The 27,295-nt window shown below is 40.2% G+C and overlaps 1 protein-coding gene across 1 annotated transcript in view; it reads left to right on the top strand.

Annotated features, from left to right (window-relative positions):
• The window catches only part of gra (granulito), a 98,232-nt gene that overhangs the window by 9,656 nt on the left and 61,281 nt on the right, over window positions 1-27,295 (top strand). The window contains exons 3-4 of the mRNA XM_073052685.1: window positions 9,179-9,276; window positions 21,595-21,668. Of these exons, the coding sequence (XP_072908786.1) occupies window positions 9,179-9,276; window positions 21,595-21,668 (172 nt within the window). The remainder of the gene's footprint in view (window positions 1-9,178; window positions 9,277-21,594; window positions 21,669-27,295) is intronic.

Genomic DNA, 27,295 nt, shown 5'->3' with positions numbered 1-27,295 from the left:
GTACGATTGTTCTTATGCAGGGTCATGACCTAAAGTGTCGACACTTCCCTCACCCCCACACAGATGTTGCTTGATGTTATATGCTATAAATTTGATTATTTTGTATTTAGAATTGTGCAGTTCAAACTTGTTACTATGTAACAACTATTATTAAACATTTGAATCTTTTGGTCAGATGGTTCATTATTAACTGATATATTGACACTTCACAGTGTTTCCATCATACATACAATGGTTTAATACTTTTGGCAATGGGCAATTTATTTATATTTAAGTGTTTTTGTCTTCACTACCATTTAGTGAGGTTGTCTAGTGAGATATAATTAGACCAAAGACGCAGGAGTAGAATTAGTCCATTTCGCCCTTTGAGTCTGCTCCACCATTCAATCGTGGCTGATCCTTTTTTCCCCTCCTTATCCTCACTTGCCAGCCTTCTTCCTGAAACCTTTGATGCTGTGGCCAATGAAGAGCCTATCAATCTCCACCTTAAGTGCATCCAACGAGCTGGCCCCAACAACTACCTGTGGTTACAAATTCACCATCCTCTGGCTAAAGAAATTTCTCCGTATCTCTGTTTTAAATGTCGCCCCTCTGTTCTGAGGCGGTTCCTTCTTGTCCTAGACTCCTCCACCATGGGAAACATCCTTTCCACATCTACTCTGCCTCAACCTTTCAACATCTGAAAGGTTTCAACGAGATTCCCACCCCCTCCATCCTTCTAAGTTCCAGCGAATACAGGTCATCAAATGTTTCTCGTGTGAATCAGAATCAGGTTTATTATCACCAGCATGTGTCGTGAAATTTGTTAACTTAGCAGCAGCAGCTCAATGCAATACATAATATAGAAGAAGAAGAAGAAGAAGAAGAAGAAAAAATAATAAATAAATCAACCAATTACAGTATACATATATTGAATAGATTAAAAATCATGCAAAAACAGAAATAATATACATCAAAAAGTGAGGTAGTATTCACAGATTCAATGTCCATTTAGGAATTGGATGGCAGATGAGAAGAAGCTGTTCCTGAATCACTGAGTGTGTGCCTTTAGGCTTCTATACCTCCTACCTGATGGTAACAGTGAGAAAAGGCCATCCCTGGGTGCTGGGGTTCCTTAATAATGGACACTGCCTTTCTGAGACACCGCTGTTTGAAGATGTCCTAGGTACTAAGTAGGCTAGTACCCAAGATGGAGCTGACTAAATTGAGGACCCTCTTTTAGTCCTGTGCAGCTGCTCCCATCGCCCCCGCCCCCCTCCAACACCAGACAGTGATGCAGCCTGTCAGAATGCTCTCCATGGTACCTCTATAGAAGTTTTTGAATGTTTTTGTTGACATACCAACTCTCTTCAAACTCTCTCCACTTCTGATCCCTCTATGAGGATTGGTATGTATTCCTTCATCTTACCCTTCCTGAAGTCCACAATCAGCTTTTTTGTCTTACTGACGTTGAGTACAATGTTGTTGCTGTGACACCACTCCACTAGTCGGCATATCTCACTCTTCTTCGCCCTCTTGTCTCCATCTAAGATTCTACCAACAATGGTTGTATTATCAGCAAATTTATAGATGGTATTTGAGCTATGCCTAGCCACAGCGAGAAGGAGATATTATCACCAATTGGCACAGATTGTGGCCTTCCAGGTAGGAAGTTGAGGATCCAATTTCAGAGGGGGGTACAGATTGTGGGAATGCTAGTGTTAAATGCTGAGCTATAGTCGATGAACAGCATCCTGACATGTACTGTCCAGGTGGTCTAAGGCTGTGTGAAGAGCCATTGAGATTGTGGTGATAGGTAAATTGCTGAGGCAGGAGTTCAGTCTAGGCATGACCAACCTCTCAGAACATTTCATCACCGTAGATGTGAGTGCTGCTGGGCGATAATCCTTTCATTCCCAGAATCATCCTTGTAAATTCCTCTGAACCCTCTTCAATGGCAACACATCTTTTCTTAGATAAGGAGCCCAAAACCATTCACAATACTCAAGGTGAGGCCTCATCAGTACCTTATAGAGCCTCAGCATCATATCCCTGTTCTTATATTCTAGACCTCTTGAAATGAATGCTAACATTGTATTTGATTTCTTCACCACCAACTCAACCTGCAAGTTAACATTTAGGGTGTTCTGCACAAGGACTACCAAGTCCCTTTGCATCTCAGATTTTTGGATTTTCTCCCCGTTTAGAAAATAGTCTGCACATTTATTTTGTCTACTAAAGTGCATGACCATGCATTGTATTTAATTTGCTACTTTCTTGCCCATTCCCTTAACCTGTTTAAGTCCTTCTGCTGCCTTCCTGTTTCCTCAACACTACCTGCCCCTCCACCAATCTTTGTATCATATAGCCATATAACAATGACAGCACGGAAACAGACCATCTCGGTCCTTCTAGTATGTGCCAAACGCTTACTCTCACCTAGTCCCACCGACCTGTACTCAGCCCATAACCCTCCATTCCTTTCCTGTCCATATACCTATCCAATTTTTTTTAATGTCAAAATCGAACCTGCCTCTACCACTTCTACCAGAAGCTCGTTCCACACAGCTACCACTCTCTGAGTAAAGATGTTCCCCCCTCGTGTTACTCCTAAACTTTTGCCTCTTAACTCTCAACTCATGTCCCCTTGTTTGAATCTCTCCTACTCTCAATGGAAAAAGCCTATCCACATCAACTCTATCTATCCCCCTCATAATTTTAAATACCTCTAACAAGTCCTCCCTCAACCTTCTACACTCCAAAGAATAAAGACCTAACTTGTTCAACCTTTCTCTATAACTTAGGTGCTGAAACCCAGGTAACATTCTAGTAAATCTCCTCTGTACTCTCTCTATTTTGTTGACATCTTTCCTATAATTTGATGACCAGAACTGTACACAATACTCCAAATTTGGCCTTACCAATGCCTTGTACAATTTTAACATTACATCCCATCTCCTATACTCAATGCTCTAACTTATAAAGGCCAGCATACCAAAAGCTTTCTTCATCACCCTATCCACATGAGATTCCACCTTCAGGGAACTATGCACCATTATTCCTAGATCACTCTGTTCTACTGCATTCCTCAATGCCCTACCATTTACCATGTATGTCCTATTTTGATTATTCCTACCAAAATGTAGCACCTCACACTTATCAGCATTAAGCTCCATCTGCCATCTTTCAGCCCACTCTTCTAAATGGCCTAAATCTCTCTGCAAGCTTTGAAATCCTACTTCATTATCCACAACGCCACCTATCTTAGTATCATCTACATACTTACTAATCCAATTTGCCACCCCATCATCCAGATCATTAATGTATATAACAAACAACATTGGACCCAGTACAGATCTCTGAGGCACACCACTAGTAAATCATCTGCAAACTTGGCAACAAAGCCATCTAATCCATCATCTAAATAATTGATATACAGCATAAAAAGAAGTGGTCCCACATCGATCTCTGCGGAATACCTCTAGTCACTGGCAGCCAACGAGGAAAGGATCCTTTTATTCCCACTTGTTGCCTCCTACCAATCAGCCAATGTCCTAACCATACCAGTAACTTTCCTGTAATACTATGGGCTCTTAACATGCCTCATGTGTTGCACCTTGTCAAAGGCCTTCTGAAAATTCAAACATACAACCTCCACTGCATCCCCTTTATCTATCTTAAATGTAATCTCCTCAAAGAATTCCAATAGGTTCAGCTGGCAAGATTTTCCCTGAAGGAAAATATGCTGATTTTGTCCTATCTTGTCCTGTATCACCAAGTATTTCATAACTTCATCCTTAACAATTGGCTCTAAAATCTTCCCAGCTACTGAGGTCAGACAATTTCCTTTCTTAAAGAGTGGAGTGGCATTTTCAATTTTCCAGTCCTCTGGCACCATACCAGAGTCAAATGGTTCTTGAAAGATTATTACTAATGCCTCCACAATCTCTACTGCTATCCCTTTCAGAACCCTAGGGTGCAGTTCATCTGGCTTGGGTGACTTATGTACCCTTAGGTCTTACAGCTTTTTGAGCACCTCTCCCTTGTAATAGTAACTGCACTCACTTCTCCTCCCTCACATCCTTCAACACCCTGCACACTGCTAGTGTCTTCCACAGCAAAGACTGATGCAAGATACTCATTTAGTTCATCTGCCATCTCCTTGTCCCTTGTTGTTATTTCTCTGGTTTTGTTTTTAGCAATCCTATATCCACTTACAGCTCCCTTTTATTTTTATATACTTGAAAAAGCTTTTTCTATCCACCTTGATATTGTTTGATAGCTTGCTTTCATATTTCATCTTTTCCCTCCTAATGATTCTTTTAGTTGCTTTCTGTAGGTTTTTAAAAAGTTACCCACTTCTGTCTGCCCACTATTTTTTGCTTTGTTGTATGCTCTCTTTTGCTTTACATCAGCATTGACTTCCCTTGTCAGCCACAGTTGTACTATTTTGCCATTTGAGTATTTCTTTATTTTTGAAATACACCTATACTGCAGCTTCTTCATTTCCCCCAGAAACTCAAGCCATTGCTGCTCTGCTGACATCCCTGCCAGCATCTCCGTTCAATTTACTTTGGCCAACTCCTCTTTCATACCACCATAATTTCTTTTACTCTACTGAAATACTGCTACGTCAGACTTTACCTTCTCCCTATCAGATTTAAAGTTGAACTCAATCATATTGTGATCACTACCGCCTAAGGGTTCCTTTACCTTAAGGTCCCTAATTGCCCCTGGTTCATAACACCCAATCCAGTATAACTAATCTTGTAAGAACTATAGAAATTTCCTCTCCTGTATTCCAGCACCAACATGATTTTCCCAATCTACCTGCAGATTGAAGACCCCATGACTATTATAACATTGGCCTTTTGGCGTGCATTTTCTATATCCCATTGTAATTTGTAGGCAACATCCTTATTACTATTTGGGAGTCTGTATACAACTCCCATTAGGATCTTTTTACCCTTGCAGTTCATTAGATCTATCCATAATGATTCAATACCTTCCAACCCTATGATATTTTCTGAAAATGTGTCAATCCAGCTGTAGTAATGAATTCCTTTAATTTTCATTCTCCGTGAAAAGGCAAAAGAAATGGGTTAAGATAATCATAAATACTAGAATTCTTTACTTTTTGGTTTTGCACCAATCATAATCTAGGAGAGATATATCCTATAAAGACAAAAAGCACAGAAATATTAAAAGAAAGACTTGTTTCAGAATCACTAGAATTTAATCCTGAAATTTGTACTTTGAATTATTTGAAATTTTTTAAAAATACAGAATTTACATTCAAGAATGTTTGAAGGCAGTAATCAATAAAATATAGATTTATTGTGTCAATAAAACTTATATAACCATGCATAAATAAACTGTTTTATAAGACCATAAGCCATAGGAACAGAATTAGGCCATTTAGCCTATCAGGTCTGCTCTGTCATTCATTCAGGGCTGATTTATTTTCCCTCTCAACTGCCTTCTCCCCATGACCTTCAACACCCTTATTAATTAACAACCTAATAAATTCTGCTTTAAATATACCAAATGATTTGTCTTTTATAGCAGTCTATGACAATTAATTCTATAGATTCATTACCATCAGGCTAAAGAAATTCTTCCTCATTTCTATTCTAATGGGACATTCCACTATTCCAAGGCTGTGCCCTCTGGTCCTAGACTCTCCCACTATTGGAAACATCCTCTCCATTTCCACTCTATCTAGGCCTTTCAATATACAGTAGGTTTCAATGAAATTCCCTCACCCCCCCCCCCCACCATTCTTCAAACTGCAGTGTGTACAGGTCCAGAACCATCCATTAATCCTTTTATTCCCAAGATCATTCTCATAAACCTTCATGGACCCTCTCCAATGTCAGCACATCATTTCTTAGATATGGAATCCAAAATGTCTCACAATGCTCCAGGTGTGTTCTGACCCAGGCCTTATAAAGCCTTGGAATCATATCCTTGGTTTTATATTCTAGTCCTCTCAATGAATGTGAAGACTGTATTTGTTAATCCTATTTACCAACTCAATTGCAAGTTAACTTTTAGGGTTTCCTACACTAGGACCCTCAAGTCCCTTTGCACCTCTGATTTCTGAATTTGCTCCCAATTTAGAAAATTTTGTTTGTTTGTAAATTCCTTCTTCCAAAGTGCATGGCCATACACATCCCTACACTGTATTCCACCTGCCACTTCTTTGCCCATTCTCCTAATCTGTTCAAGTTCTTTTGCAGATTCCTTGTTTCCTTGACACTACCTGCCCTCCAGCTATCTGTAGCATCAGCAAACTTGGCTACAAAGCCATCAATTCCATCATCCATTTCATTAACATATAACATGAAAAGAAGCTGTCCCAACACCAACCCCTGCAGAATGCCACTAGTTATCAGCAGTACACCAAAGAAAGCTCCTTTATTTCCATTCTTTGCCTTCTGCCAGTCAGTCAATTTTCTATCCATGCTAGAATCTTTCCTGTAATATTATGGGCTCTTGTTAAGCAACCTTATATGCGGCATATTGTCAAAGACCTTCTGAAAAACCAAGTGAACAACATCATCCTTCTCTTCTTTGTCTGTCCTGCCTGTTATTCCCTCAAAGAATTTCCACAGATCTGTCAGGCAGGAGTTCCCCTTAAGGAAACCATGCTGACTTTGCCCTTTTTTATCATGTGCTTCAAGTACTCTGAAATCTCATTGTTAATAATGGACTCTGACATCTTGCCAACCACTGAAGTCAAGCTAACTGGCCTATAATATCCTGTATTTCGCCCTGCAACCCCTCTTCTTAAGGAGTGACATTTGTGATTTTGCATTCCTCTGAAACTATTCCAGAATTTAATGAGTTTTGAAAGATCATTACTAATACCTTCACAATCTTTTCAGCTACCTCTTTCAAAACACTGGAGTGTAGTCTATCTGGTCCAAGTGACTTATCCACCTTTAAAGTCCAATGTTCCCTCTTATTCTCTGATTTCCCACTAATTTCTGCTGTATTGCACATCCTCTCTTTTGCTTTTATGCTTTTTGACTTTCCTCGTCAGCCACGGTTACCTCATCCTCCTTTTAGAAGGTTTCTTCTTCTTTGGGATCTGAATTACTCCCTGAAACTCCAGCCATTGCTGCTTACCGTAATCCTGCTCGTGTCCTTTTCCAATCAATTTTGGCTAGCTCCTCTCTTACTTCTGTAGTTACCTTTACTCTACTGTAAAAATGATACATCAGATAAAAACCGATAAAACCGATGGCTTCTTCCTCACAAACTGCAGGGTGAATCTTTCATACTATGATCACATCCTTCTAAGGGTTCCTTTACCTTAAGCTCTCTAATCAAATCTAGTTCAATACAGAACACGCAATCAAGAATTGCCTTTTCCCTACTGGGCTCAACTACTAGCTGCTCTAAAAAGCCACCTCATTAGCATTCTACAAATTCATTCTCTTGGGATCTCGCACCAACCTAATTTTTGCAAAGTACCTGCACATTGAAATCCCCCATGACTGTCATGTACTTGCCCTTTTTACATGCCTTTTCTATTTCCCATTGTAATTTGTACCCCACATCCTGGCTATTATTCAGTGGCCTGTATATATCTCCCATCAGGGCCATTTAACCTTTGCAGTTTCTCAACTCTACCCACAAGGATTCTGTATCTTCTGATTCTATCTCACTTCATTTGATTTCAACTTTTACCAACAAAGCTTAATAACATCACAACTCAGTGATGCCCTCAATGTCATACCTGCCACTTACTAACTGCTCTACAAGATCCTCTACTTTTTTTTGTATATTGTATGCATCTAAATATAATACCCCAGTCCTGTATTCACCATTGTTCTTTTCAATTTTATCTCCATGTTGCCTGAGTTAAATTCTTACCTCTTTCTAAACTTTTTGTCTTACTCTTTATTCTGGAGTCTTCAGTAACCTCTCCCGCTCTTTCCTTCATTTTTACTTTATCCATACTTCTCCAAGCTATTGAACCCACCATCACCCTTAGTTTAAAATCCTATTAACATATCTAGTTATGTGATTTATTAGGACTCTGGTCCCAGTGTAGTTCAGGAGGAACCAGTCCTATACTGGTGCAAATGTCCCACAAATTGAAACTATCTTCTCCCACACAAATCTTTGGGCCACACATTTACCGTATTCCCAATTATATCTACGTTTCTTTTCTCTCCCTCCACGTCCCTCTGAATGGTTCCCTGAGCCACTATGCCATCCCTCCTTTTGCCCCCACATTCATCTTCACAGGGAGAACAATCTCAGACTTGTTAGGCAAGCTCAAGATCTGAGGCTTCTCCAGCACTATTTCTTGGATTCCCAACCACCCACCTCACTTGTTCCTGGCTACAAACCAGATTTGAAATGTGACTGCTTCCTGAATAGCAGTGTCCAGGTTACTCTCTCCCTCTGTGATGCATCACAATGTTTGAAACTCAGATTCCAGCTTGAGCCTGAGTTCCTAGAACAACCAACACTCACTGCAGATGTGGTCATTAGGCAACACAGTGGGTCCACCAGATCCCACATCTTATAGCTACAATGCATCACCTGATCCTGCATCCCTTTTTCATTAGTTGTAATTTGACATCCTTCTAGTTCTATATAAAATAAATCCTTTCCTGTTCTTTCCTGGTACTCATCTGTGCCTCCTTGCTGAAACGTCAGACCTCAGACTTCTACAATGGCCATTCTAAAGAGGCCGCTAAGACCTTGGCCTCTGCCTCTTTTCATCAAAGCTCATTACCTGACTCTAATTCTGTCCACTCCAAAAATGGCTGCTCCCATAATGGTGCTCCACTTAAACCTCACTTCTTTTATTGGTCCAAATAAAACTCACATGCAATGAGACTTGCTTTATTTCAATGGTTCTCGCTCTTGCACAGACTTTGATTTTGCTACTCCAAGGTATTATTCCAAAAATTAAAATATGTACCATTTCTCATTAAGAATTTAAGATAACTTTCTGGAATGTCATTAAAAGGAATGTGTATTTGCACATATGTCTTTGCTATGTCCCAAAGCACTTTAGTGCTAGAAATTAGTTACAGAGATGTTATATGTGGTTTAATGTAATTTATAGATTTTTTGCATTATCTACTGTTATTCAATATTATTTAAATTAATTAAAATTTGCTTTTATTAGCTTATTTATTGTATAGTTTAAAAACTGAAAGTTTTGTAACAGGATCTCTCCAATAATCATGGATACCACTAGGAAGGTACCGGTAATCCGCAAATCCCTGAAACCAGCAAGACCATTGCATCGTTTATCTACTGAGATAGGTAAGTGGCCTTGTTTATTGCCTTGGTAGAGCATGCAAAATGCTCTATTTATTGCAACCACTATTCTACCAACATCTTATTTAAATAATTGTGTCAAAATATTTTAGTATATATGCAAAATCACTGTATGTAGGATATCAACAGCTGGCATTCATTCTATAAGATGCTGCTGGATATAGTATGATCCTAACAATAAGAATTAAAGTCATAGAATCGTACAGCACAGAACAGGCCTTTTGGCCCAACTGATACATGCTGACCAAGATGCTCATCCAAGCAAGCCCTATTTATCTGCTTTTGGCCTATATTTTTCTGAACCTTTTCCATCCATGAACCTGTCCAAATTTCTTTTAAAAGTTCTTATTGTACCTGCCTCAAACACTTCCTCTGTATATTCCATATATATGCTAACCTCTGTGTAAAAACAAATGTTAAGGAAAAAGACTGTGTGAATTCAACCTATCTATGCCAAACTTTTATAGGTACATCATGAAAGCATACTTATTATGATGTTGAAAACCAATTGAAGGTTTTGGATGTGAATAACAATTACAAATCACTCATTATGGAGACTCTGTCTACAATCTTACTAATCTTTGGAGTAAATCAGATGAGTTTTGGATTTCAAGATTCCCTCCCATCTGTTAACCACATACCCAGCTTGGTCAGCATAAGCTGATTATGATTTGTCTTGGTATTAATGCCTGAGAAGGTGAAGAAAACCTCATCAGGTGGTAACAATTATTTGCAGAACTGACTGTTGGATTTGGTGCCAAGCTTAAACAGCAGCAATTGGAACAGTTGCCCTAAGCTCTCTATTTATTTTCTTAACAATGTGTTTGCCAGAGATGTATACAAGATCTACCTGTGGCTTGTTTTAAGCAGGTAACTGATGTTGTCTTGTCCAGACCAACACACCTAAATCATCTTTTCCACCAATGAGGTCAGTTCAAATGAGTGAGCTATCAGATTTGCAACGTTGGCTGTTTTCCATTTATGTAAGGTGCCATTGACTGTGTGCATGTCCCAGATAATGTAGGAGTGTCTGTCAATTTGAAGCTTTCCCTCTCTACTAATGCACGGCTGGACCGAAACCACGTTTTTTCCCCTACATATGTGCACAAGATAGCTGGGTTATCACCACAGTATATTCAACCTGTAGCAATTCATTTTCCGTAATCTCAACTCACCTTTATGTAGGGTTGCAGGAGTTTTGAGGAAGCAACTGTACTGACTGTACAATTGTTAACTGCTTTTTTTATCCTGATACTTCTGTGATCCAAAGGTTCTTCAGAAGTCAAGAATAAGGCATAAAATTTATGCTTATAATTGTTTTATTAAGTTTTTCAAGAGTGGAAGATGAACAAGAAACAGGAGCTGAGAGAACAAAGAAAAGACAAAGGAAAAAAAGCAGTCATAATTGTATCATACTCAGACTAGAGATAACAAAAAATTGATAACAATTAATCTATGATATGGTCAGATTCAAGTAACGTGACACCTGCTACTGAAAACTAAGAAGCTTCAAGAAAAATGCAGATACAGCCGTACCATATTAACTGAAACGTTCACTAAAGAATTACATGTATATATGTAATTACATAAGAATACAAGCACGCATTGGAATGTTAAACTACAAGAGAAGTAACAATTCGACACCCAATTGAAACCTCTTTGATTCTAAATCACACATTTAGAATGTGGACTGTAATGCTGAAGCTTTATGTGGCATTTGCCACATCGCACTTAGAGTATTGTGAGCAGTTTTTGGCCCCTTATCTAAGAAAGGATATGAGGATTCAGAGAATGTTCATGAGAATGATACCAAGAATGAAAGGTTTAGGTCTGTTTGAGGGCCCTATGTCTGCACTCACTGGAATTTAGAAAAATGAGGGGGATCTCATTGAAACCTATCGAGTATTGAAAGGCCTAGAAAGAGTGGACGTGGAGTGCATGTTTCCTATAGTGGGGGAGTCTAGGACCAGATGGCACAGCCTCAGAATAGAAGGACACCCCTTCAAAAGAGAAATGAGGAGGAATTTATTTAGCCCGTTGGTGGTGAATCTGTGGAATTCATTACCACAGATGGCTGTTGAGGCCAAGTCATTGTGTATATTTGAAGCAGAGGTTGATAGGTTCTTGGTTAATAAGGGTGTCAAAGGTTATAGAGAGAAGGCAAGGGAATGGGGTTTAAGGGTGGTAATAAATCTGCCATGATGGAATAGCAGAGCAGACTTGTTGGGCAGAATGGCCTAATTCTGCTCCTTTGTTTTAAAGTTTCATGGTCTAATCATTGCATCTGAAGAATCAGAGTCAGGAAAACTTGCAGTACCTGTGTTACGTATAAAATAACTAAAATTTCACCCAAGTTATGAGGGTATTTATAGAATTATGCCATTGTCAGGTGCATTGTCCATATGAGTCGGTGCACATATGTGAGTTTAAGCAGTTCTATTATTAATGTTCCTCATACATGTAATTAAGATATAAATTCTGATTAGTCATGTCAGCGCAAATATAATGACTCATAGTATCAAGTAATCCCAGTTTCCTAGACTTAATTGGATCCAGTCAAAGAAATTCGATCCATCAGAATGATGTATCATAGCTGCTTCTTTACAATTGTGTTCAGCCAATTCAATTATATGTAGTCTGGTCAGGTATATGAGTACAACACTCCTTGCCTATAACTGCACACGTTCCCCCTTGAATGCTAAGAGAATATTTTAAAGAATTTTAGAATTTTGGGGAATCATGTTGCAAATTGCAGTTATTCTGTTGTTCCTCTCTGAAAGGCACTGATGGTGTCATTGCTTACTATTTCTAAACATTTCTAATCTCTTATAGTTCTTGCAACACTATACCATAGGACTAAAATTGATGCAAAAACATCTTTGTTTGAACTGTACCATTTATTTCCAAACATGGGATGTAAAGAAAAAAATTGTGTATGTCTTACAGCAGTAAAGATATAGCCAAATAACAAGAACCTAACCAATGTTTGGGCATGAAATATAAGCTCCATTTCTGCAAATAAAATACATATTATTCCATCAGATACCCAAGATGCATCAGACTTTGATATAAGGCCATAAGAGTAGAATTAGGCCATTTGGCCCATTGAGTCAATTCTGCTATTGCATCATGGTTTATCCAATTTTCCACTCAGCCCCAATCTTCTGCCTTCTTCCCATATCCTTTCATGCCTATCAACCTCTGCCATAAATATACATAAAGACTTGGCCTCCACAGCTGCCTTTGGCAAAGAATTCCATAGATTCACCACTCTCTGGCTAAATAAATTCCTCCCCATCTCTGTTCTAAAAGGACACTCCCTTATTCTGAGGCTATGTCCTCTGGTCTTAGACTCTCCCACCATAGGAAACATCTTCTTGATGTCCACTCTATCAAGGCCTTTCATGATTTGATAGGTTTCAATGAGGTCACCCCTTATTCTTCAAAATTCTAGTGAATACAGGCCCAGAGACATCACATATTCTTCATATGACAAGCCATTCAATCCTGGAATCATTTTCATGAACCTTCTTTGAACCCTCCACAGTTTCAGCACATCCTTTCTAAGACAGGTTAGAGGCCCAAACCTGCTTAGGCCTCACCAGTGTTTTATAAAGTTAAAGTTTCAACAATACATCCTTCCTTTTATATTCAAGTCCTCTTGAAATGAATGCTAGAATTGCATTTGCCTTCTTCACCTTAGACTCAACCTGCAAATTAACCTTTAGATCCCTTTGCACCTCAGTTTGTTGTATTTTCACACTATTTAGAAAATAGTCAACCTTTTCATTTCTTCTATCAAAATGCATTACCATTGTTACGAATAAGGAGCAACTCTGATGGGCAGAAGGGTGCAAAGTCGCCCCCCCCCTTTTGAGAATCGCAAAATCGCTACTATTTCGGGTCTCATACCAAGGAAATGAGAGAGAGACAACGCAGAGATACACAAAAGTGGAACGGAACCACTGATTACTGCTATTGTCTCTTGGAGAAGGATTGTGTATTGAGTACTGTTCTATTCATTGAAACCCCTCAGGGGGCAACCAAAGTGGTCTGGTTGATGGGTTGCATCATCCCAACCTGATTGACACCTGAGACCCCATGAGTGGGGATAAAAGTAAGGTCTGGGGAACACCCCTCAGACGCACCAGGAGAGACGCTACGAGACCAGTGGGGGCTTGCGTGTGTGTCCACCCTTGCCTGGGTGATGAGTCCACCATGGAACGGTCTAGCTAAAGGATGGAGGGGTCATACGTGAATGGCCACAACAACAACGCATCGACGGATCAAGATCGTAAAGGAAAGTCGGCAAGTCAATAGCTGTTACTCTCTCTCTCTCCAACAATTGCAACACAGCGATCAACAACTACCGCAGCCTGCATGAACTGAACTGAACTTTATATTTCCATCGGACAATTCATTATCCCCTAGACAACGATAGAGCTATTTTCTTATTGATTATTATTATACCCGCACTTTTAGGTTTAGTATCGATGACGTATATTATCTGTATATTTGCATTGATATTATTTTTGTGTATTTTTACTAATAAATACTGTTAAAAGTAGTATCATCAGACTTCAACGGCTACTCCCATCTTTGCTGGTAAGACACCCAGTTACGGGGTTCGTAACACCATGCACTTCTGATGCTGAATTCCATATGCCATTTCTTTGTCTGATTTCTTAATCTAAGTCCTCCTGAAGCCTCCCTACTTCCTCAAAATCACCTGCTCCTCCACCCATCTTCATATCATCTGCAAACTTTTCAACAAAGCCATCAATTCCATCATCCAAATCATTGACATATAATGTAAAAAGAATCGGTCCCAAATCAGACCCCTGTGGTCTCTGGCAGCCAGCTAGAATAAGGATAAAACTGCTCTTTGGGAGAAAGTATTAAATTGCAGGAAGGTTATAAGCAGAAAGAGTAATAAGCAGGAACTGGGAAGAGGCAATTGAGAGCTACCATGTAATATGGAGTCCTTTAAAGGCCAGCTGGTTAGAGTTCAGGAATAGCTTGTTCTTGTGAAATGAAAGACAGGAAAGACAGAAACTTGGATTGCGGTATATTGTAATATTTATCAAAAGTAAAGGGAAGCAAATGTAAGGTTTAGAAGGCTGAAATTGCAAAGGACCCTTGAATATAAAAGAAGCAGAAAGTACAATGAACTACAATAATTATCAGTTAGCACAATGCTGTCACAGCTTGGGACATTAGAGTGTGGTATTCAATCCCAGTATTAGAAACATAGAAAACCTTTGACCCACAATGCTCTGCAGAAAATATACTTACATTTGAAATTACCTAGGGTTACCCATAGCCCTCTAGTTTTCTAAGCTCCATGAATCTATCTAGGAGTCTCTTAAAGGACCCTATCATATCTGCCTCCACCACCGTTGCTGGCAGCCCATTCCACGCACTCACCACTCGCTGCATAAAAATCATACCCTTGACATCTCTTCTGTACCTAATGCCAAGCACCTTAAAACTGTGCCCTCTCATGTTAGCCATTTCAGCCCTGGGAAAAAGTCTCTGACTATCCACATGATCAATGACTCTCACCCTCTCTATAGTTTCCACATCCTTCCTGTAGTGAAGTGACCAGAACTGAGCACAGTACTCCTAGTGGGGTCTGAACCAACGGCCTATATAGCTATAATATTACCTCTCGGGTCTTAAGCTCAATCCCATGGTTGATGAAAGCCAATGCACCTTATGCCTTCTTAATCACAGAGTCAACCTGCACAGCAGCTTTGAGAGTCCTATGGACTCGGACCCCAAGATCCCTCTGATCCTCCACACTGCCAAGAGTCTTACCATTAATACTATATTCTGCCATCATATTTGACCTACCAGAATGAACTGCCTCACACTTATCTGGGTTGAACTCCATCTGTCACTTCTCAGCCCAGTTTTGCATCCTATTGATGTCACACTTAACTACCTTATCTACCTGTGAGGCAACTTTCAGGGATCTGTGGACATGTACCCCCAGATCCCTCTGCTCCTCCACACTACCAAGTATCCTGCCATTTACTTTGTATTCTGCCTTGGAGTTTGCCCTTCCACAGTGTACCACCTCACACTTCTCCGGGTTGAACTCCATCTGCCACTTCTCAGCCCACTTCTGCATCCTATCAATGTCTCTCTGCAATCTTTGACAATCCTCTACACTATCCACAACACCACCAACCTTTGTGTCGTCTGCAAACTTGCCAACCCACCCTTCTACCCCCACATCCAGGTCGTTAATAAAAATCATGAAAAGTAGGGGTCCCAGAACCAATCCTTGTGGGGACACCACTAGTCACAACCCTTCAATCTGAATGTACTCCCTCCACCACGATGGTCTACTTTCTGCAGGCAAGCCAATTCTGAATCTACCTGGCCAAAATACCCTGGATCCCATGCCTTCTGAATAAGCCTACCATGTGGAACCTTATCAAATGCCTTACTAAAATCCATGTAGATCACATCCACTGCACTACCCTCATCTATATGCCTGGTCACCTCCTCAAAGAACTCTAAAAGGCTTGTTAGACACGATCTACCCTTCATAAAGCCATGCTGACTGTCCCTGATCAGACCATGATTCTCTAAATGCCCGTAGATCCTATATCTAAGGATCTTTTCCAACAGCTTTCCCACCACAGACGTAAGGCTCACTGGTCTATAATTACCCGGACTATCCCTACTATCTTTTTTGAATGGGAGGACAACATTCACCTCCCTCCAATCCTCCGGTACTATTCCCGTGGACAACGAGGACATAAGTATCCTAGCCAGAGGCTCAGCAATCTCTTCCCTTGCCTCATGGAGCAGCCTGGGGAATATTCCATTAGGCCCCAGGGACTTTTCCGTCCTAATATTTTTTTGCAACTCCAACATCTCCACTCCCTTAATACCAACATGCTCCAGAACTTCAACCTCACTCATATTGTCCTCACTGTCACCAAGTTCCCTCTCATTGGTGAATACCGAAGGGAAGTATTCATTGAGGACCTCACACACTTCCACAGCCGCCAGACTTATCGTCCCACGTTTATCTCTAAACGGTCCTAACTTCACTCTTGTCATCCTTTTGTTCTTCATATAATTGAAGAATGCCTTGGGGTTTTCCTTTACCCTGCTCGCCAAGGGCTTCTCATGTCCCCTTCTTGCTCTCTTCAGCCCCTTCTTAAGCTCCTTTCTTGCTACCCTATATTCCTCAATAGCTCCATCTGATCCTTGCTTCCTAAACCTCATGTATGCTGCCTTCTTTCACCTGACTAGATTTTCCACCCCATTTGTCACCCATGGTTCCTTCACCCTACCATTCTTTATCTTCCTCACCGGGACAAATTTATCTCTAACATCCTGCAAGAGATCCCTAAACATCGACCACATGTCCATAGTACATTTCCCTGCAAAAACATCATCCCAATTCACACCCGCAAGTTCTAGCTTTATAGCCTCATAATTTGCCCTTCCCCAATTAAAAATTTTCCTGTCCTCTCTAATTCTGTCCTTTTCCATGATAATGCTAAAGGCCAGGGAGCGGTGGTCACTGTCCCCCAGATGCTCACCCACTAAGAGATCTGTGACCTGACCCGGTTCATTACCTAATACTAGATCTAGTATGGCATTGCCCCTAGTCGGCTTGTCAACATACTGTGACAGGAATCTGTCCTGGACACACTTAACAAACTCTGCCCCATCTAAACCATTGGAGCTAATCAGGTGCCAATCAATATTAGGGAAGTTAAAGTCACCCATGATAACAACCCTGTTATTTTTGCACCTTTCCAAAGTCTGCCTCCCAAACTGCTCCTCGGTATCTCTGCTGCTACCAGGGGGGCCTATAGAATACTCACAGTAGAGTAACTGCTCCCTTCCTGTTCCTGACTTCCACCCATACTGACTCAAAAGAGGATCCTACTACGTTACCCACCCTTTCTGTAGCTGTTATAATATCCCTGACCAGTAATGCCACTCCTCCTCCCCTCCCCCCATCCCTTTTAAAACACTGAGATCCAGAAATATTGAGAATCCATTCCTGCTGTGGTGCTGGCTAAGTCTCTGTAATGGCCACTACATCGTATTTCCATGTATGTATCCAAGCTCTCAGTTCATCACCTTTGTTCCTGATGCTTCTTGCGTTGAAATCCATGCACTTTAGCCCTTCTGCCTTACTACCTTTACACCCTTTATTCTGCTTCTCTTTCCTCAAAGCCTCTTTATATGTTAGATCTGGCTTTACTCCATGCACTATACTTGCAGTTCTCGCATGACCTTTTTCCTTCTGCACCTCACTATCTGCTCTTAACACTCTGGTTCCCCTCCCCCTGTAAATCTAGTTTAACCTCCCCCCTCCCCCCACCCCCCAGAGTAGCACTAGCAAACCTTCCCGCAAGGATATTAGACCCCCTCCAGTTCAGGTGCAACCCATCCCATTGGATCTGGTTCCATCTTCCCTGGAACAAGGCCCAATTGTCCAGAAACATGAACCCCTCCCTCCTGCACCAACTCCTCAGCCACATATTTAGCTGCATTATCTTCCTATTTCTAGCCTCACTAGCACGTGGCACGGGTAGTAATCCTGAGATTGCAACCCTGGAGGTCCTGTCCTTCAACTTTGCACCTAACTCCTTAAACTCTCTTTGCAAGACCTCCTCCTTCATCATTGGTCCCTATGTAGACCATGACATCTGGCTGCTCACCCTCCCTCTTGAGAATACGGAGAACTCGATCCGAGATATCGCGGACCCTGGCACCAGGGGAGCAACAGAGCATCCGGGATTCTCGATCTCTCCCACAGAACCTCTTAACTGTTCCCCTAACTATCGAATCCCCTATCACTACTGCTCTCCTCTTTTCCCTCCTTCCCTTCTGTGCTGAGAGTCCAGTCTCGGTGCCAGAGATGCAACCACTGCCACTTGTCCCTGGTAGGTCGTCCCCACCAACAGTATCCAAAACGATATACTTATTATTGATGGGAATGGCCACAGGGATGCTCTGCTCTTCCTGTCTATTCCCCTTCCCGCTCCTGACAGTCACCCAGCTACCTGTCTCCTGACTTTTCGGGGTGACTATTTCCCTGAAATTCCTGTCTATTTCTGCCTCTGCCTCACAAATGATCTGAAGTTCATCCAGCTCCCGCTCCAGTTCCCTAACTCAGTTTGTCAGGAGCTGCAGTTGGATGTACCTTTTACAGGTGTAGTCATCAGGGACAATTGTGCTCGCCCTGACTTCCCACAAACTGCAAATGGAGCACCCGACTGCCCTAACTGCTGCCTCCATTACCTACTTCTAAGTTAATTAGATTAATTAAAGGAGCTTACCCGGCCTTACCTCACTTGGAGTGAAGCTCGTCCTCACCCTCTGCTTGCTAAATCCTCTCGAGCCAAAGCCTTCCTACTCTGTCTCCCACTACATCGCCCGCTCCGGTAATCTGCTTGCTTTTTAAACTCTCCCGCTGATCTCACAGGCCAACCTTCACGTGCTTGTGCAGTCATGCCCCATTCAAACTGTCGAAGAAATGACCTTTCCCCTCTCAATCTGCTCGCTTTTTAAACTCTCCCACTGATCTCATAGGCCGACCTTCACGTGCTTAGTGCAGTCGTGCCCCGTTCAAACTGCCGAAGAAATGAAGTATCTCTGCTATCTCCTCCAGTTCCATACACACTTTTCCAATGTCACACTTGATTGGTCCTATTCTCTAATGTCTTATCCTCTTGCTCTTCACATACTTGTCGACTGCCTTGGGGTTTTCCTTAATCCTGCTCACCAAGGCCTTCTCATGGCCCCTTCTGGCTCTCCTTCCTGCTAGCCTTATAATCTTTTAGATCTTTATCATTACCTAGTTTTTTGAACCTTTCGTAAGCTTTTCTTCTTGACTAGATTTTCAACAGCCTTTGTACACCATGGTTCCTGTACCCTACTATCCTTTCCCTGTCTCATTGGAACATACTTATGCAGAACTCCATGCAAATATCCCCTTGTTGTCTGTAAGAATTCTCTGTATATCCTCCCCATAGAATGTGTGGGATTTTTCTAGGTCCTGTGCTTTCCTTCCAGTCTAAAGGGAGGAAAATTATTTAGGTAAATTGTCCCATGATTAGATTAGGGTTAAATTGGACTTTGTTGCAGAATTGGCAGGGCTGGCAACTCAGTGTTCCGGGATTCTGTTATCTTAGATGTTAATAGAGTGGATGGGATTAAAGGGGGAGAGGTGGTATTACTAGTCAGTGAAAAAGTCATGACAGTGTTCAGACAGGACAGTACCTATCCAAATTTCTCTTAAATGTTGAAATTGACCCTACATCTATTGGCAGCTCATTCCACACTTCTCCAGTGAGGCTTTATGGATAGAACTGAGGAATAAGAAATGTACAACCATGTTAATGGATGTATATTGTAGACCACGCAACAGTACGCAGGATTTAGAAGAGCAAATTTGTCAAGAGATTGCAGAATGTTGCAAGAAACATTAAGTTTTGAGAGCAGGTGATTTTAACTTTCCACATATTGATTGGGACTCCCATGCCATAAAAGGACCGGATGGGAAAGAATTTGTCATATGTGTTCAGGAAAGTTTCCTTAATCAGTACTTAGAAGTCCCAACTAGAGAGAATGCAATACTAGATCTCTTATTAGGGAATGAGACAGGGCAGGTGACAGAGGTTTGTGCATGGGAACACTTTGCATCTAGTGATCATTATGCCATTAGTTTCAAGGTACTTATGGAAAAGGATATATCTGGTCTTTTTGAGATTCTAAATTGGAGAAAGGCTAGCTTTGATGGTATCAGAAAAGATCTGGCAAGTGTCAATAGGGAAAGGTTGTTCTCTGGCAAAGGTACACCTTCAAAAATGAAAATTTGGGAGTATAGAGTTTGTATGTTCCAGTATGAATAAAAGGCAAGGATAACAGATTTAGGAAACCTTGGTTTTTGAGAGATGTTGAGGCCCAGGTTAAGAAAAATAAGTAGGTGTATAGCAGATATGGGCAGGTAGGAACAGATAAGTTACTTGAGTATGAGAAATGTAAGAGAACACTGATGAAGGAAATCAGGGAATTTAAAAGAAGGCTTGAGGTTCCACCAGCAGATAGGCTGAAGGAAAATCCTAAGGCTTTCTACAAATATAATTAGAGCAAAAGGATTGCAAAGGACAAAATTGGTCCTCTGGAAGATCAGAATGGTAATCCATGTGCAGATCTGAAAGAGATGGGGAGATCTTAAATGGATTTTTTGCATCTATATTTATTTGGAAGACAGACACTGTCTGTAGAAGTGAGGCAAAGCAGCAGTGAGGCAGGCCATGGATCATATACATATTATAGAGGAGAAGGTGTTTGCTGTCAAAAAACAAATTCGAGTGGATAAATCCCCAGGCCTGACAATATGCTCCCTTGGACCCTATGGGAGGCTAGTGCAGGAATTGCAGGGGCCCTTGCTGAGATATTTAAAACATCCATAGGCACGGGTGAGGTGCCAGGGGATTGGAGGATAGCTAATGTTGTTCTGTTGTTTACGAAAGGCTCTAAGAATAAGTCAGGAAATGATAGGCCAGTGACCCTGACATTAGTCATGGGAAAGTTATTGGAAGGTGTTCTAAGGGAACGGATATATAAGTATTTGGATAGACAAGACTAATTAGGGTTAGTCAACATTACTTTGTGCTTGACAGGTCATGTCTAACCAATCTTATAGACTTATTTGAGTAAGTTACCAGGAAAGTAGATGAAGGCAAGGCAGTGGAGGTTATCTACATGGACTTTTGCAAGGCTTTTGGCCAAATCCCACATGGGAGGTTGGTCAAGAAAGTTCAGAGGTAGTAATTTGGATTAGATGAGGTAGTAATTTGGATTAGACATTGGCTTTGTGGGAGAAGCCAAAGATTGGTAGTAGATAGTTAGCATTGGAAGTTGAGGAGCAACCTAATAGAAAAAAATACAACATTATGAGAAGTGTATAAAGAGTAGGTACACTCTTTTTCCCAGTGTGGAGATGTCAAATGCTGGAGGGAATAAGTTTATGAAAAGATTAAAGATTTGCAAGACAGAATTTGATTTAAGATTTATTTAAGGGGCATTAGATAGACACGTGCACAGGCAAGGAAAAGAGGGATTTAGACAATAACTGGTTGGTGAAATTGAATTGGTGTCATGTTCAGTGTAGACCTGGAAGGCCTGTTTTGTGTTAAATTGCTCTACATTTTATTTCATTTGCCAATTGATCTTTTGCATGGAAGTAAGCAAACATTTAATTATTTACATTTTATTAATTATACCATTAATTTTTAATTTCTCTTCCACCAGATTCTACAATATGTGTTGATTACTTTCCACCGCTTTTACATCAAAATGATGTTTCATGGAACGAAGAGAACTGGGTAGGATTAGTTCCATGCTGATGTGTGCTCTAACCAGGTGTTGGATTGCTTAAGATTAGAAATGTTAAGGATTAGGATGCTGAATTTTTCTTCTAAATGAGATGAAGCTATGTGTTATAAACAAGATAAAAGCATATCATCATTTTTCATTTATACAATGTAATTAACAGACACAATATTTCCTTGAGTTTTAAAAATACAAGTAAGGAAATAATATATTGGTGACTGAAAAGTTAGAGTCATAGAACACTACAGCAGAGAAGCAGGCCCTTTAGCCCATCCAGTCTGTGTTGAACCATTAATCTGCCTAGTCCCATTGACCTGCTGCAAAACAATAGCCCTCAATGTCCCTCTCATCCGTGTATCTATCCAAAATCAACCCTAATCCACCACTTACACTGGCAGCTTGTTCTACATTCATACCACCCTCTGAGTGAAGAAGTTCCCTCTCCATGTTCCCCTTAAACATTTCACCTTTCACCCTTAATCCATGACCTCTTGTTCTAGTCTCACCCAAACTCAGTGAAAAATGCCTGCTTGCATTTATCATTTCTATACTCATAATTTTATAAACCTCTATAAAATCTTCCCTCAATCTTCAATGTTCTAGGGAATAAATACCTAACCTGTTTGACCTTTCTTTATAATTCAAGTCCTTACAACATCCTTGTAAATTTTCTCTGCAATTTTTCACTCTTACTTATATCTTTCCTGTAGGTATGTGACCAAAAATACACAATACTCCAAATTAGGACTCACCATTTCAACATAACACTCCAACTCATATGCTCAGTACATTGATTTATGAAATCCAATGTGCTAAAAGCTTTCTTTATGACCCTATTTACATGTGATGCCACTTTCAAGGATTTAGAAATCTGTATTCACAGATCTCTGTGTTCTGCTGCACTCCTCAGTGCCTTAACATTCATCGTATAAGACTTAACCTGGTTTGACCTCCCAAAGTGCAACACTTCACAATTGCCTGCATTAAATTCCATCTGCCATTTTTTCAGCCCATTTTCCCAGCTGGTCCAGATCCTGCTACAAGCTTAGGTAGTCTTCTCCGTAGTCCACTACACCCCCCCAATCTTGCTGTCATTCGCAGATTTACTGATCTGGTTTACCACATTGTCATCCAGATAAGAACAGACCTAACACCTATCCCTGCAGCACACCTCCAGTCAGAGAAGCAACCACATGGGAGGTTTCTTTGATGAAGCCAATATTTAATCCATTTTACTACCTTATCTTGAATGCTAAGTGACTGAACCTTATTGACCAACCTCCCATTTGGGACCTTGTCCACGCCCTTGCTAAAGTCCATGTAGACAACACTACAGTTTTACTTTTATCATCTTTCCAGGAAACATTCTCAAAAAAGTTTGGTTAGACATGACTTAACATGCAGAAAACCATGTTGACTATCCCTAATCAGTGCCTCATATATTTATATATTGGGTCCCTTGGAATACTTTCCAGCAACTTTCCCACTACTGATATCAGGCCCACCAGCCTATAATAACCTGTCTTATTCTTAGAGCCTTTTTTGATTTAAGATGGGTCTGGTGAAGCACAGCAATGACTTGCCGGCAGCAAATATAACTGCTAATTACTTTATTAACCAGTTTTTTTCTTGAAAACAATCATTGCAATCAATAGCCTGTAAATTCCCTTACGGAGCTGAGCTTTAGAACTGCCTGTACAACCTGGCATATTTGTGTTATGAACTGAAATCTCAAAAGTGCAGGACAATTGCAGCATAGCCTGCACAGGCAGAATTGAAGTGGCAGGGCCTGGGCCTGAGAGCGAGGAACAAGCCAATGTTTAACTGACTTAAGCACCAGGCCACATTGGAAAGGTTGGACATGGGCTGATTTAAGGTGGTGGGTAACGGGCCTGGGTCTGGGAGCAAGGAACGACCTGCTGTTTGGCTGATTTGATTGTCAGGCCAGATTGAAAGGGTCAGGATAACAGAGTCGGTGTTCATCTCACTGCTTGCTGAAGTTTATTCGTTTCTGTGCTGAACTGAGACTTTAGCCTGCAACTAACGGGCTCCTAGAACAGCTACAGTAATTACTGGCTTCATGGCTGTGAACTCACTTTTGTGAACTTCAGTTCTGAATGTTACTTGCTTACTTTTATTGTTTGAATGATTTATTTTTTTATCTGTGTTTTGGGTGTTTGACGGCCTACTTTTGTTAATGGGTTCTTTTGAAATTTTTTGTTTTGTGTCTGCCTCTAAGGAGACAACTCTCGAGGTTGTATATAGTATACATAGTTTGATGATTAAATGAACTTTGAACTTTAAACAACAGAACAACTGTAACTGTCCTCCAATCCACCAGCACTTCACCCGTGGCTAAGGATCTCTGCTGGTGCCTCTGCAATTTCTGCACTCACCTCCCATAGGATATGAGGAGCACCTTGTCAGGCCCTAGTGATTTAATTTGCCTGAGGACAGCAAGCAGTTCCTCCTCTGCAATCTGTATAGGTTCCATGAACTCATTGCTGCATTTCCTCACATCTATAGATTTTGTGTCCATCTCATGAGTAAATACAGATGAAAAAAAAAATCCATTAAAAATTTTCCCCATCTCTTTTGGCTCTGATCTTCTGGCGTACCAATTTTGTTCCTTGCTATCATTTTGCTGTGAAAACAGCTGTAGGAGCCATTAGAATTCTCTTTCACCTTACCTGCTAGAGCGATCCAATGCCATCTTTTAGCACTCCACTCCCCCCCAGATTTCCTTCTTAAGTGTTCTGTTCCATTTCTTATATTCCTCAAATACCTTATTTCTTCCTACCTGCCTATACCTGCTGTGCACCTCCTTATTTTTCTTAACCAGGGCATCAAAATCTCCTGAAAACAACGGTTCCATAGATCTATTATCCTTGCATTTTACTCTGACAGGAACATAAAACTTAGTGCTCTCAAGATTTCACCTTTGCAGGCTTCCCATTTGCTAAGTACACCTTTGCAAGAAAACAGCTTATCTCAATCCACACTTGACAGATACTTCCTGAACCATCAAAATTAGCCTTTCTCCAATTTCAGGTTTATTATCACTGGCATGTGACGTGAAATTTGTTAACTTAGCAGCATCAGTTCAATGCAATATATAATCTAGCAGAGAGAGAAAAAATAATGGTAATAAATAAAATAAAACATAATAATAAATCAATCAATCAATCAATCAATCAATTACATATATTGAATAGTTTATTAAAAAATGTGTAAAAACAAAAATACTATCTGGACCCGAGGACCAGACCAATACTTTTCCATACTTATCATAATGACATTATGATCACAAAGTGTTACCCAACACAAATTTCACTGCCCTGTCATATTCCCTTCTCAGAGATCTAGCATCATACTCTCTCAAATTGGGATTTCTATGTACTGATTAAGGAAACTTTTCTGACCATGTTTGACAAACTCTTTCCCATTGGAGTCCAGTTAATATATGGAAAATTGAAACATCTACTATCATAACCTTATGTTTCTTGCAACACTTTTTGATCTCTTTACAAATTTGAATTGAAGAGATTGAGCATTGTCAGTTCAGTATTAATGGGCTTAATGATGCACTGAGAGATCAAATAGTTTCTGGAATCTTAAAAAAAGCATTCAGAAATGGCTCCTAACTAAAGCACAACTTACTTTTAAAAGAACCATTGAAATTATTGTATCAATAGAAACACCAGACAGAGACTCATTTGAGTTGACAGAGACTCATTTGAGTTGCAGTCAGGAATGAAAGTGAGTGTGAATATAATTACGATGTCTGAACAGAAACTGGCCTGGCTGAATAAATGGTATTACCATTGTGGCAGGGGCTCACATACACCAGATTAATGCAGATTTAAGGGTGAAACTTGCAGAAAATGCACCAAAGTAGGACACATACAAATAGCATGTCAGGCAGAAAAAAATAAATAGACTGCATAAGGAAATGATAAAGATAAAAAGTCAAGCTACAGTTTCAAAAAGAGCACTAATGTATGTACTGTTGGTGAAAAATCTGATAATGAGAGTGACACAAGAATGTGTAGCCTTGAGGTTTATAGTGTGAGAATTAACAATAGAAAAGCAATATGGCTAATACCAAAAGTGAATGGTAAATTGATTAAAATGGAATTATACACTAGTTCAGTCATTCCACAACATTAGTCGAGAGGCATTGAAAGATACTGAACTGAAGCCTGCAGATATCCAACTAAGAACTTATACTGGAGAAAATTCCTGTGGGAATGATATTTGTAATAGTTAAATACAACAACCAAAAAGCCACATTGATCTTGTATGTGGTTAAAAAAAACAAGAGGACCAGCATTGTGATTGGCTGAGATAACTACAACTTGATTGGAATCCTTCCACTACTTGCATGTCACATCTCTTGCAATGAAGCCAACTGAAATCAAATTAAGAAATGTACTGGATGATGCCATAGCTGTCTCCATACTGAACACCATGAATCATTGCCCAACAGAGGATAAACAGTTGCTGGTGCCAACCTTTGTGCCTCTATTTGGAAAGCATATTGGACCAAGTAAGGAAGATGCTACTCAGAGAAAGCATGAAAGTGACCAAAGCAGTTGTCTGACTATTACAGTTTTTGTAGGCAACACGTCTGAGAAAACTTCTGATATGTTAATCAGGCAGTGACTTGTGAAATGTGGCTTTGTTTTAAGCTGGAAGAGAGTTCAAGGAGCCTCATGAAAGTTGCAAAAATTTAGAAAAAGGATGGAGAAGAAAGGTGTCCAGAGCTGTCAGATCCATTTCCTGAAGTTTCAGAGTCAACTCCTGCAACCACTATGGAAAAAGCCCCAGAATCTGAGATTGCTTTTACAACCACAAGTCTCGCCTGCCAAGCAGAGTGATCCCCCTTGTCAGTAAAGACATTATCCCACAAGAGTAGGGAATTCTCCATAGCGATTAAATATTTAGGCCCGAATGGGACAATTAAAAATTTACTATGTTGTGGGGATGTCTGTATATAGTAGTTGTATATTGTGTATATAGTTGAGATGCATTCTGTATTGAGCTAGAGTTTATAGCTTTGCAGGGAGGAATGTTGTGCATTTAATATTTAAGTAATATTTGAGTACTGTAATCTTGTGTATATACACACACACACCCACAGAGACATATATATTAATTAAGCATTCTTATTTACTTAAATAACTAATTATAGGTTATATGTAAAATACATGAATTGCAGACATCATCACGCTACCATGTGATACATGTGTGCCTTGCTTAAAGTAAACACAAAGTTACTTGCACATTTCAGATGCGCATGTCTTCCTCTGAATTAGCTTAATGTTATGAAGTTACAAGACATGGCATTTGTGGACAGGCATATTTTCCTGTTTAGATGTTAGGTAGAGTTTGGTGAGTATGTGTCCTTTTTCCTTATGAGGTTGAGTGTGTTCAGGAAGTCTACTGTGCAGAACACTGCTGTATTTTCTTGATCTAGGAAAGCATAAGTACAGTGCCTATAAAAAGTATTAACCCCCCCCCCCCCCCGGAAGTTTTCATGTTTTGTTGTTTTACAACATTGAATCACAGTGGATTTAATTTGGCTTTTTTGATACTGATCAACAGAAAAATACTCTTT

This window comes from Hemitrygon akajei, chromosome 1, assembly GCF_048418815.1.
Source record: "Hemitrygon akajei chromosome 1, sHemAka1.3, whole genome shotgun sequence".
Taxonomy (NCBI): Eukaryota; Metazoa; Chordata; class Chondrichthyes; order Myliobatiformes; family Dasyatidae; genus Hemitrygon; species Hemitrygon akajei.
The sequence above is the reverse complement of the archived record's forward strand: the minus strand, read 5'-3'. Positions and strand labels throughout refer to the sequence as shown.